We start from the raw sequence: 14217 nt of genomic DNA, 5'->3' as shown, positions 1-14217 counted from the left end.
CAACCACTGCTTCCCTTTCATACCCTTCGACTCTTATTACTGCCATCTGGTTTCTCTAGAAGTTGTAAACAGCCTTTCGTTCCGTGCATTTTACCCCTGCTACCTTCAGAATTTCAAAGAGAGTATTCCAATCAACACTGTCAAAAGCTTTCTCTGAGTCTACAAATGATAGAAATGTAGGTTTGCCTTTCCTTAACCTGTCTTCTAAGATAAGTCGTAAGGTCAGTATTGCTTCTTGTATTCCTACATTTCTCTAGAATCCAGACCGATCATGAGGTCGGCTTCTATCAGTTTTTCCATTCTTCTGTAAAGAATTCGTGTTAGTATTTTGCAACCATCACATATAAAACCGATAGTTTGGTAATTTCCACATCTGTAAGCACATGCATTCCTTGGAATTGGAATTATTATGTTCTTCTTGAAGTCCGAGGGCATTTCGCCTGTCACATACATCTTGCACACCAGATGGAAGAGTTTTGTCATGGCTGGCTCTACCAAGAAGGAATATCGTCTACTCCCGGGATCTTGTTTCGACTTGAATCTTTCGGAGCTCTGTCAAATTCGTCTCGCAGTACCATATATCCCATCTCATCTTCACCTATGTCCCCTTTCTATAACATTGCCTTCATGTTTTTATCCCTTGTATGGACCCTCCATATACTCCTACCACCTTACTCTTCTTCGCTTAGGACTGGTTTCCCAACTGAGCTCTTGGTATTCACATAGCTGCTTCTCTTTTCCTCAAAGGCTCTTTAATTTTTCTGTAGGCGGTATCTATCTTTCTTATAATGAAATATGCTTCTAAATTCTTACATTTGTCCTCTAGGCCTTCCTGCTTACCCATTTTGCACTTCCTGTCAATCTGATTTTTTAAGCGTTTGTATTCCCTTTCGAATGCTTCATTTACTGCATTTTTATATTTTCTCCTTTCATTAATTAAATTCAATATTTCTTCTGTTACCCAAGGTTTCTACTGGCCTTCGTCTTTTTACCTACTTGATCCTGTGCTGCCTTCACTACTTCAAACCTCTGAGCTACCCATTTTTCTTCTACTGTATTTTTCCTCCATTCCTGTCAAATGTTCCCTTATGCTCTCCCCGAAACTCTGTACAACCTCTGGTTTAGTCAGAGAAATGCAGATGTATCGATAAATACTGACATATATGAAAAATATTGACCCATAAAGAAATAGAGATAACACGTAAATATCGTTGTCTCGAAAATATCGATAACTCGAATGACATTGGTCCACCGATAAATGTCAATCTGGAAAAGTATCGATCTACCGCGAACCGTCGATCAATCGTAAATATCATTGTACCAAAACACATCTATATCTCAAGAAATATCGATATACAGGGTGAGTCACCTAACATTACCGCTGGATATATTTCGTAAACCACATCAAATACTGACGTATCGATTCCACAGACCGAACGTGAGGAGAGGGGCTAGTGTAATTGGTTCATACAAACCATAAAAAAATGCACGGAAGTATGTTTTTTAACACAAACCTACGTTTTTTTAAATGGAACCCCGTTAGTTTTGTTAGCACATCTGAACATATAAACAAATACGTAATCAGTGCCGTTTGTTGCATTGTAAAATGTTGATTACATCCGGAGATATTGTAACCTAAAGTTGACTCTTGAGTACCACTCCTCCGCTGTTCGATCGTGTGTATCGGAGAGCACCGAATTACGTAGGGATCCAAAGGGAACGGTGATGGACCTTAGGTACAGAAGAGACTGGAACAGCACATTATGTCCACATCCTAACACCATTTTATTGGTCTTTTTCACTGATGCACATGTACATTACCATGAGGGGTGAGGTACACATACACACGTGGTTTCCGTTTTCAATTACGGAGTGGAATAGAGTGTGTCCCGACATGTCAGGCCAATAGATGTTCAATGTAGTGGCCATCATTTGCTGCACACAATCGCAATCTCTGGCATAATGAATGAGTACACGCCACAGTACATCTGGTGTAATGTCGCCGCAGGCTGCCACAATACGTTGTTTCATATCCTCTGGGGTTGTAGGCACGTCACGGTACACATTCTCCTTTAACGTACCGCACAGAAAGAAGTCCAGAGGTGTATGATCTGGAGAACGGGCTGGTCAATTTATGCGTCCTCCACGTCCTATGAAACGCCCGTCGAACATCCTGTCAAGGGTCAGCCTAGTGTTAATTGCGGAATATGCAGGAGCAAAATCATGCTGATATCACATACGTCGACGCGTTTCCAGTGGGACATTTTCGAGCAACGTTGGCAGATCATTCTGTAGAAACGTGATGTATGTTGCAGCTGCAGGCTTCAGCTGCATTTCGTCGACACTCGCCATAGATGAGTATCATCTCCGCCTTTTCAGAGTTCGAATACACCATGGTCACAGTTCCTACAACACTACACTATCACAGACGTCTGGTAACACGGTGCACTTCAGTTGGTCTGCGTGCGGAAACGAATGCGGAGTAACAATAGCAGCAAGCGCTACATGCGGACACTACGACAGCTAGACCAAACCACAACAGTGCACTACAGCCACACTCGTAAACACGGTCGTTATTGTAAACATGTCCCTGCGACCGAGGCCCGTGTTTGTTACAACACGCAACTGAACGTCGGAGGTTTCAAACGTCAAATTTAGGTTACAATATCTCCGGATGTAATTAACATTTTACAATGCAACAAACGGCACTGAGTACGTATTTGTTAATATGTTCAGATGTGCTAACAAAACTAACGTGGTTCCATTTAAAAAAAACGTAGGTTTGTGTTAAAAAACATACTTCCGTGCATTTTTGTATGGTTTGTATTAAACAATTACACTAGCCCCTCTCCTCACGTTCGGTCTGTGGAATCGGTTCGTCAGTATTTGATGTGGTTTACGAAATATATCCAGCGGTAAAGTTAAGTGACTCACCCTGTATATAAAAACATCTATGTATCGAAAAACATCGATCTATCGCTGATATCCGTCAACCGATGTTTATGATATCTTGGAATATATCCGTCCAACGAGAATTATCGATATCACGAATAATATGGGTATACCGAAACATAGCGATCTATCGAACAATAGTCGTTTATAGAAAATTACCGATCATTTGATAATTATCAACCAATCGAAAAAATCGTTACCTTGGAAAGTATCTATACCTCCAAGTATATCTTTATTCGGAAAATATCGAGTAATCGAAGTTTATATATCTTTCGATAGACATCTACGCTTAGAAAATTATCGAACTTTCGGAATATGACAGTCCATCGGATTTGATGAATATCTCGAAAAAAACCGATATCTCTAAACCTATCGATATATAGAGAACTATCGGAGCAGCTATACATATCGATCAATCCAAATACATAGGTCAATCGAGTGATATCTCTCTATCGAGAAGTACCTATACATCGATAAAGACAAACGTCTCAAAAATGAGATCGACAGGAAGTGCAAAATGGCTAAGCAGGGATGGCTAGAGTACAAATGTAAAGGTGTAGAGGCTTATCTCGCTAGGGGTAAGATAGATACCGCCTACAGGAAAATTAAAGAGACCTTTGGAGAAAAGAGAACCACTTGTATGAACATCAAAGAGCTCAGATGGAAACCCAGCTCTGAGCAAAGAAGGGAAAGCAGAAAGGTGGAAGGAGTATACTGAGGGTCTATACAAGGTCGATGTACTTGAGGACAATATTATGGAAATGAAAGACGATATAGATGAAGATGAAATGGGAGATATGATACTGCGTGAAGAGTTTGACAGAGCACTAAAAGACCTAAGTCGAAACAAGGCCCCAGGAGTAGACAACATTCCATTAGAGCTACTGGAGCCAGTCATGACAAAATTCTATCTGGTGAGCAAGATGTGTGAGACAGGCGAAATACCATGAGATTTCAAGAAGAATATAATAATTCCAATCCCAAAGAAAGCAGGTGTTGACAGATGTGAAAATTACCTAACTATCAGTTTAATAGTCACAGCTGCAAAATACTAACGCGAATTCTTTACAGACGAATGGAAAAACTGGCAGAAGCTGACCTCGGGGAAGATCAGTTTGGATTCCGTAGAAATGTTGGAACACGTGAGGCAATACTGTCCCTATGACTTATCTTAGAAAATATATTAAGGAAAGGCAAACCTACGTTTCTAGCATTTGTAGAGTTAGAGAAAGCTTTTGACAATGTTGACTGGAATACTCTCTTTCAAATTCTGAAGGTGGCAGGGGTAGCATTTTAATCTTGTTATCTCTTGGTGGAAACTATTTGGATTTTTAACTAAATTGAAACATAACAGTTGTAACACATTGATTAAAGTTGACTAATCAGCGAATTTATTATTGTCTCTATGTCTTCGTGATGATCAGCTTCTCAAGTTCATATTTTACAAACACCAACTTAGTACACACACACTTCATATTCACTCACAGTGACAAAATGTGTCCTAAAGCATTCCATAACTATTTCTGCAGTCGTGTTCCAAGATTGACCTCCAACAGCCCACGGTTGACAAGTGCAAGAAATGATAAAAAAAGTACAAAAAAATATTTTTTAGGAACAATTTTGATGCTCATTTTGATAAGAAATGTTGATCAAGCTATTACCAGGTGCAACCTTTACAGTGAAGTGGCAATTGTGTGAATACTTTCACCCCAAGATGTTAATGCAGATTCCATCACATAGATTTTACTTGGGTGACAGCTATGTGCACACTGCTGACTTTCTGTGTGGTGAGGTTATATTAACACAGGCATATGGGTAATTTGTGAGATTGGTAATTATATACATTATATTATAATAATATAAGGGTCTGATTTAATAGTGAAGTCATTATATTGCTTCATACAATCACATTCATAAATTGTTTGTTAGATATCTGCAAAATTGATAAAGTCAGGTGAGCTATTTGGTTCATAAAATGCATACCTCCACAGTAGATTACCAGGTTTCATGTAAGATTCTCAGGTTTGTAATTTTTTTAATTTATTCAGTTTCTTAATTAGTAGCTTATTTGGATAGCACATATATGGTTCCGAAATGCTGTGGTATAAAACTGTAATATCAGGTCTTGGTATTATGCATGTTTAACAGTTCAAAAAGTGAAAGTAATTTCACATGAGAGGAAGTTTTAATTACTAATAACCTTTTGATTAATTATTTTTTAGAAAATATCAATAGCCTATTGCAAAGAGTGAAATCAGGGCTGCCCAGTGAGCTAAGTCTTTTGTGGATAAACAGTTATTGGCTCACCAAATTTTTTACAATCATTTGATATTGAAACAATTTCAATTACAGATTTCTGTTAAAGGAAAATATTTTATGGAAAATTAACTCATCCATTGGAATTATCAGCACTTGAATAATCTAGTGCACTATGAATTCTAATAAAGTACTGCCATGATAGGAACTCAGATTTCAAAGAAATGAGGTACATCTGTTACTGTAATTAGAAGGGAAAAAAAGCTATCTAAAGAGGTAGAGTGGTAATAAATGAATTCCACCTTGCTATGTATCATGCTACGGCGCCCATTTGGGTAAATTTAGGAAAATGGTATATGAGCTAAAACTTTTTTGAAGATTAAAGCTGCATATTGGACTGGGACACAAAATCCAGACTTTTGCTTTTGATGGGCAATGATCTTAGTGACTGAGTTACATAGCAATGAACATGATCCACCACTGCATCTTTATTCTGCCAGTGCTGCTAGCTCTACAGAAGCCCTCCTGCATACTTTGCTGGATTATGTAAGGAAGAGTGTTGCAGAGAAATAATTTAGCCACTGCATATGTCTTGTCTGTGAAATGAATTTTTACTTTTGCAGCAGGAAGAAGTGTGTTGTGGAACTTCCTGAGAGGTTAAAAAAAATGTGTTTGGCTGGGAATTGAAAGTTGTTGCTTCCACGTCACAGGAAATGCTCTTACCAACTTAGCTATCCAGGCATCACTCACAACCTGCCACCACAGCTGTAGTCCTAGCAGTACTTCTGTCTATCTACTTTCCAAACTTGAAAGAAGCTCTCGAGAATACACTGCTAGACTAACAGCTCTATGAGGAGAGAGCTGCAGTCAAACTCATGCCTGAATAACTGTTGCTAATAGAATTTCCTGTCTCAACATTGCAAACTCAATCAAAGAGTGATAGGTTCATTAGAAACAGATCTAGACTGTAGCTTAGTAATTTTTTAATATATACTCCAACCAGGAATGCCTAACCTGCAAACTCTGAAGTTTAGGAGGTAGAAGAGAAGTACTATCAGAATAGGAACACTGATGATGGGTTGTCAGATATATCTGAATTCCTAAGAAGCCAGTTTCAGCAGTGCTCATCAGAGGATGGTGGGAGGGAGGTGCAACAATTTGATACTGTTCCCTCCCTTCTGCCCCAAAGTACAGTTTGCAATCACAACTACTTTTAACAAGGTACTGATTTTAACAACAAAAGTAAAGCTATAAACAATATAAAATATTTAACTATAAGAATGATAACTTGTTTACATCAGTTGTTAGCCCATTACCAAAACTCCCATGAAATAGCAATTCAGGGAACAACATCACACCAAAAAATTTTTCCCAAGATTTGAGAAGTACTTGTGTCCTCAAAATGATTTACATGACTCTAACAGCTACATAATTTATGTGGTACAAAACTGAAGTATGCATTCACCATTATTAGTATTACATTTAGTGCTAAGATTGTGAACATAGTTTCTGCAGAGACTGTTCATGCAGGCTTATAAATAGGAGGAATGCTCATTATTTCAGTCATTTGGGAATCAGTCTTTTTGTCATTTTTTTCTTATTGGGGTGTCTTCCCCCTAATGTTTTGCATTACTCAATTCCAGTGTTTTGTCATTTGCAGCTGAGGACTCACAAATCATTCTAAAACCATTATTGGCAGCATGGTCAGCTTTTTGAATTGGCTTCTTTACAAGACAGCAACGTTTTCTTTAGCAGAGTCAGGACACAAACAAATCCATGTGGCCGAGCCATTAGGGAAGCAACTGAACAGTAAAATGTGTTAAATAAAGCTGGTACTCTTGTTAGAATTTTCTGTTGTTAGAAAGACTCTATTTTCATGCTATTTTTATGCTTCTGAAGTTAATGTATGCAAAAGTAGAAATGATTTTAGTAAAATGTTGTTGTTGGGGGGGGGGGGGGAAGTAGGGGAGGGTACTTGTCCCCCATGCACTTCCCCCTTCTCTCCCTCCCCTCTTGGATCTACACATGGAGGCAGTAGATATTTTTTTTTAAATCTACAAGAAGAATGTAAGCATTGTTGGAATGATCAAGAATTGTTTCAAGGGCTTCAGCTTTTGGTTTGTTTTTGTTTTAGTAAATGAAATTTCACTCTACTGAGAACAAGTTAAGGAAATGAATACCTTTTCTCTCATTACTTACTGTCATTTTTTTGATGTAAAAAAATTGAAGTAAGACTCTTATTTGAATAAGTAACAACATAACATTTGTTTTAAAATATTTATTTGTTCATAAATAAGACACTCATCTGATATATTAAACAAATGTTACATCTTAACTTCATCTACGGTTTACAAATCTGTAATTTGTAAAAACAAGTTGTGAATAACTTAAAATTTGATCTGATGAAGACTTTTCAACTTACTGCTCATATTAGTACCACAGGTAGTACTTTAAATGGCAGTGACAGTCTGAGAATACTTCATCACATCAGAGCACCAATAAAGCTTGCATTTCTGTAGAATTTTAATTTTCAAATATGCTGACAGTGCAAAGAGGGTAATTTAATTTTGTCAATCATAGATTATTTTCTCCAAAGCCTGAAACATTATAAACTTAAATTCAAATGATGAAAAACTGCTGTATCAGTTGACATTTCTTGTTTAAATGCCTTCAAGAACTTGAAAAATGTAAGATGCAAAATGTATCATAAAAAAAAGAATGCAGTTCTGGTTTTTACTCTGGCAGTAGCTTCTCATCTTTTGAATATACAAAGAAAATACTTACTTCACATTTCTATTAATGTAACCATCTGTCCATGTTCTGCAAGCTTGTAAAGAAGTGAAATATAACAGCAAGCACAAATTCTAGGTATAAATAAAGTCTTTTGACTGAACAAAATTTTTTTTAAACATATCATATTGAACATACAAGAACACAAAAATCACACAGCCAACACATACAAACAGCCACACAGAAAGGACACACGTCGCCTGCGACATTTGCAAATATATTGTGACAAAAGTTATGCTAATGCATTGTTCAGTAATTCTAACTTAACACTTGCTGTAACTGGACCATAGATTCTTTTGGCAGATTAAACATTAAAGCATCATTTTGTGATACAGAATGGACAATGAGTGGCAAAAAATGAATTAAGAATTAAGGATACTTAGTATTTCAAGGGCATGTAGCACCATATGGATGCAGGATTACAGTAGTAGCGAACAAATTTTGTGCATGTTGCATACACATAACAAATAATGTGTCACTAAAAATATGCTTAGCACAATACAATGCACTCCAATAACATTTCTGGCAACTTAATAAAATTTGGTGGATGGAGCTCAAACACACTGTAGCAGCTTTTTCAGAACTGTCAGTCACAAGAGTCAAGGTTCCTGTTTGAATCCCACTTTGGTACACAGTTTTTATCTATTAGACAGTATGTATCTGCAGTAGAGGGAAAGCTTGATGTCATGCTGCAGTAGTTTTTGCTTTGCTGTGACAAAAAATGTGTAATATAAACTTTTTTCATTAAATGATAGCACATGGCTTACTTAATACTGGCATTGTGGGTTTCATGTCTAACAACATTTTGAACAATATAGTTTTTCATATGCTTCTATACAAAAATCCCAGACAAACTGGCACCTGGCACAGGGACCTGTTCTTCCATTCACAAAAAAAGTAAAGAGTATCACAGTAAGTGCTTCACTGTACATTCAGTGCTGGTCTGAATCTCTTGAAGTAACTGCACAGGTGTCAAGACTGATGGTTCTGGGGTCTTTTATAACATGTGTATACATAATTGAATCCATCAGAAAGTGCAACATCTATGAGTAAGACTGCTTTAAGTCTTACACATCTGTCATAAAAACCTGATGAATCAAAAGTAGCAATCATACCAGTTATGTTACACTTCAGAGGGTACAGAACAGTGCAGTGCTCAGAGCCTGGCAAAGTCCCACTCCAGTTTAAGTGGGTGAAGAGTACTGTGAAAGTACTGCCGATTCAGATCATAAACTGGTGGCATTGAGAGAACTTCACTGCAAATACAGCTTCCTCTTCATTGTCATGAATCCAACACAGAAAGCACATTGGCCAAAGATCCATGCAATGGTGATGAGGAAACCAGAGAGAACTGCAGGATGCGTGAAGCTCCAGCCTCGCTCCAGAACATAGCGTGCAGACTCTGTGGGTAGTGTACCAGGCAGGCACATGCTAAACCAGCGCAAAGCAGTCGGCATTGCTTCCTTGGGCCATAGCACTCCTACAGGTGAAAGTATCAAGAAAATTAATACATAATTAACACTAAGTTACATTACATTGATGCATAAATTACATCCAATAACCTAACCATTAAGTAAAATTACAATAATTTTCCAGTATACCAACATCTGCACTCTGTAGAGCATATTTTTATTATACTAATACTTAAGCTTTCTTCACTCTCCATTCATGGATGGACTGTGGGAAGCTTCTGTGCTTCTTTATGAAGTATTAATAGTTTAATATTATCTTCTGGGTCTAAATGAGTGGATGAATATTCATAGGTTCCACTCTAAAATCTTAGTAGATTTTTGTAAGATATTAATGCTATTCTACAAGTCTTATATCCCCTATAAGTTAATATAGCTAGTCATATGCTGTCATTCCTTGCCATTCACTAACACATCATGATCCATGTATCCCATAATGAAGGAGAACCTTCAGTCATGTGGATGAATCAAGTTATTCATTAGCAATCTACAACAGCCAATGCAGGGTACATCTATAAAGCATACCAACAATAAATTATGCCTAGTGTTAATCTGCTCACACTGATAATTACAGGAACTACTCTTAGATTACTTATCCATTTAACATCTACTGCTGGGTAATGGCCTCCTCCAGACTTCTCTAGACAGATGTGATCTGTGCTTTTTCCAGCCATGGGACACTTTTTTCTGTTCATGGGATCTATGGAGCATTACTGTTAAGAGAGGAGATTACTCAGTTACAAATTCTGTATAGTATCTGTCAGGGTTTCCATCAGGCACTGGGGTATTGTTCAATTTTAGCAATTTCAACTGTTTCTCAAAACCACTGATACCACTATCAGTGTCACTCATTGCAGTGGTGTAAGAAATAAACCGAGGCAGTACTCCAAACTCTTACTTTGTAAAGTAACACGCCCCTTCTGCCACTTCTTCTCCCCCCCCCCCCCCCCCCCTTCACTTTGGCCACAGAGAGAGACTTGTGATAAGACTGTACGCGCGTACACAAACTCACTCACACACACACACACACACACACACACACACACGCACACACACACACACACACACACGCACACACACACACTCTACGTCCTGCCCGTCACATCACGTTGGCAACCCATTGTGTCACGTTCACTTGTGCTGGCACAGTGGCAAATTATAGTTACATTGTGATTTAATACACATGTACTATTTTAAATCTCCGGTGCTGCATTGTTTTAAAAAAAAAGGGTCTCTGGGAGATGCCAGAACGTGTTCTAGCCGAAATTAAGCCCTGGTTGCATGATAGGCAAACATATTTCCTTTAGAATCTCACTATTTGTAGTCCCATGTGTTGTTTTACAGCTATTGAATAGCAGTTGCTGTTTCTTTAAAAGTTTCTCCACAGAGACTTTATACCATGCAGAATATTTCCCCTCAAAAGTTGTTTTACTAAGTATATATCTATCCAGTACCTGGTCTACTACTCTTCAAATTTAATAAGCAGTAGTTACTTACATGCTCCTAACCAGAGTTAAATGTTTCAAATACCTCCTTCAAATATGACAGTACTGCCTCTTTGTATAGTGTGTTGACCAGTTATATCTTTCTTCTTGTTTTAGCTTTCATTTGTGCTTTGGTAATCATTGTTTCTACATCTGCCTCATAGTTGCCGATACATACTAGTTTCAGTGTGGACATCTTCAAATAAGTCTAATATATTTGTTGTGATTAGATCTAGTATATTTTAATCATGAATGGGCTTCTCAAATGTTTGTTCAAAGTAGTTTCGAGAGAAAAATTTAGTATTCTTGTCACAACCATCACTTACAAAATGACACATTCCGTTGACATGAATTTCTTCTTTATGTTACAAGTTAAGGATGTAAAGACTTCTGAAATTTTGTTGCTTGACTCTTCTTTCAGTTTTGAACTTCTCACTATCCTGATTAAGTCTAATGGGGACTACAACATTGTCCTATATATCCTTCAGTGTACTACCTATGTTAGTAAAGATGTGGTTTTCAAGGGGGCGTCGAGTGAACATTTTTCATGTAGTGATGTCTCAGTTTCTTTAAAAAGTGATAGTGAGGTTTGTAAAATTTGGGTGAAGAAGGTCAAAAGAGGTATCCTGTGTGTCAACTGCAAGTACTGGTACCACGATAAATGTGTCAAAGTCAATTTGAAATACACTACTGGAAATTGAAATAAGAACACCGTGAATTCATTGTCCCAGGAAGGGGAAACTTTATTGACACATTCCTGGGGGTCAGATACATCACATGATCACACTGACAGAACCACAGGCACATAGACACAGGCAACAGAGCATGCACAATGTCGCCACTAGTACAGTGTATATCCACCTTTCGCAGCAATGCAGGCTGCTATTCTCCCATGGAGACGATGGTAGAGATGCTGAATGTAGTCCTGTGGAACGGCTTGCCATGCCATTTCCACCTGGCGCCTCAGTTGGACCAGCGTTCGTGCTGGACGTGCAGACCGCGTGAGACGACGCTTCATCCAGTCCCAAACATGCTCAATGGGGGACAGATCTGGAGATCTTGCTGGCCAGGGTAGTTGACTTACACCTTCTAGAGCACGTTGGGTGGCACGGGATACATGCGGACGTGCATTGTCCTGTTGGAACAGCAAGTTCCCTTGCCGGTCTAGGAATGGTAGAACGATGGGTTCGATGACGGTTTGGATGTACCGTGCACTATTCAGTGTGCCCTCGACGATCACCAGTGGTGTACGGCCAGTGTAGGAGATCGCTCCCCACACCATGACGCCGGGTGTTGGCCCTGTGTGCCTCGGTCGTATGCAGTCCTGATTGTGGCGCTCACCTGCACGGCGCCAAACACGCATACGACCATCATTGGCACCAAGGCAGAAGCGACTCTCATCGCTGAAGACGACACGTCTCCATTCGTCCCTCCATTCACGCCTGTCGCGACACCACTGGAGGCGGGCTGCACGATGTTGGGGCGTGAGCGGAAGACGGCCTAACGGTGTGCGGGACCGTAGCCCAGCTTCATGGAGACGGTTGCGAATGGTCCTCGCCGATACCCCAGGAGCAACAGTGTCCCTAATTTGCTGGGAAGTGGCGGTGCGGTCCCCTACGGCACTGCGTAGGATCCTACGGTCTTGGCGTGCATCCGTGCGTCGCTGCGGTCCGGTCCCAGGTCGACGGGCACGTGCACCTTCCGCCGACCACTGGCGACAACATCGATGTACTGTGGAGACCTCACGCCCCACGTGTTGAGCAATTCGGCGGTACGTCCACCCGGCCTCCCGCATGCCCACTATACGCCCTCGCTCAAAGTCCGTCAACTGCACATACGGTTCACGTCCACGCTGTCGCGGCATGCTACCAGTGTTAAAGACTGCGATGGAGCTCCGTATGCCACGGCAAACTGGCTGACACTGACGGCGGCGGTGCACAAATGCTGCGCAGCTAGCGCCATTCGACGGCCAACACCGCGGTTCCTGGTGTGTCCGCTGTGCCGTGCGTGTGATCATTGCTTGTACAGCCCTCTCGCAGTGTCCGGAGCAAGTATGGTGGGTCTGACACACCGGTGTCAATGTGTTCTTTTTTCCATTTCCAGGAGTGTATATAAAAGATGAATATGACTGGACGTGACGACAGTGCTTCGTAAGTGCCGTGGAAAATGAAATAACGAACGCGCTAAAGACAAAAGAAAAAATAATAAGTGTGTTAACAGAGGATTTAGTGTCAATCAATACAAAATATCAAGAACTTATGAGGAAATATCGAGAGCTGGAAACTAAATATAAAGCAGTGGATCAGAATTATTGTCTAACTCAAGACAACGCCGTTGTTAATAGTCATTCCGTGCAGAAAATGTGGCGTGAACTACGTGTAAGTACAGTCCCAGTGATATCATTATCAAACAAATTCTCAGCACTAGTAGCGGATTGTGGTAACACAACAGACATAAGCGAACCAGGAAGTAATCACAAAACTCCTGCTAAAGAACCAAAAAAGAACTGCCAACCTTAAGATGCACCAAAGGGCTCCTTCTATATGCCGACAGTCATGTAAAAGTTCTATCTAAACGTTTTCACGAAAGTATGCCTTCAAAGCATTCAGTTTTCGTGAAAATCAAGCCTGGTGCAATGTTAAATGCAGTGGTGGAGAATATTACAACAGAAACAAGTCAACAGAACAAAGATGCTCACGTTGTGATTATTGGCGGCGGCAATGACGTATACAAAAATGAAAGCAAGACAGCCCTGCGATGCTTCCGTAACATTTTACCAAAACTATTTCAAATGAACATTGTCATCACAAATGTGCCAGCACGACATGTTTTACCACTGTGGTCATGTGTACACAAAGAGCTTTGACACTACAATTCTGAGCTAAGGGAACTGTGTGATAAATTTAGCCATGTACATTTGATAGACTTAAGTAAGATGAGTCATGATGAACACACAAAACACGGATTCTGCTTGAACAGGAAAGGGAAGGCCAAGCTAGTTTCCCACAAAAGCAAACTGTGCGAGAAGGATAGTGTGGAGAAAGCTCCAATTGCTCTGGGCTACAATCACGGGACTTTTTTTAGAATAAAGAACCATATTAATAGTTTTCAGGGATGTATTTCGGATATGACTGAGTCACGTTCATGCAAAGGAAAGCCAGGCTGTGAAATAAGTGATCAGTCATTGCAGGTCAGTTCTAAAAAACCAGTGTATGAAAAAAATTGTTAAAAGTGTAACTCAAACAATTTTGATTCGTGCAAGATGG

General features: G+C 39.6%; 1 protein-coding gene across 2 annotated transcripts in view; it reads right to left on the bottom strand.

Annotated features, from left to right (window-relative positions):
* Positions 1-7503: 7503 nt before the first annotated feature.
* LOC124789582 (ABC transporter G family member 23-like) overlaps positions 7504-14217 on the bottom strand; it is a 515640-nt gene continuing 508926 nt past the window's right edge. For both annotated transcript variants that reach the window (XM_047256987.1, XM_047256988.1), the window contains exon 19: positions 7504-9478. In XM_047256987.1, the coding sequence (XP_047112943.1) occupies positions 9252-9478 (227 nt within the window). In that variant the 3' untranslated portion in view covers positions 7504-9251. The remainder of the gene's footprint in view (positions 9479-14217) is intronic.

The sequence above is a fragment of the Schistocerca piceifrons genome, chromosome 3 (genome assembly GCF_021461385.2).
Source record: "Schistocerca piceifrons isolate TAMUIC-IGC-003096 chromosome 3, iqSchPice1.1, whole genome shotgun sequence".
NCBI lineage: Eukaryota > Metazoa > Arthropoda > Insecta > Orthoptera > Acrididae > Schistocerca > Schistocerca piceifrons.
This window is presented reverse-complemented; position numbering and strand designations above follow the sequence as displayed.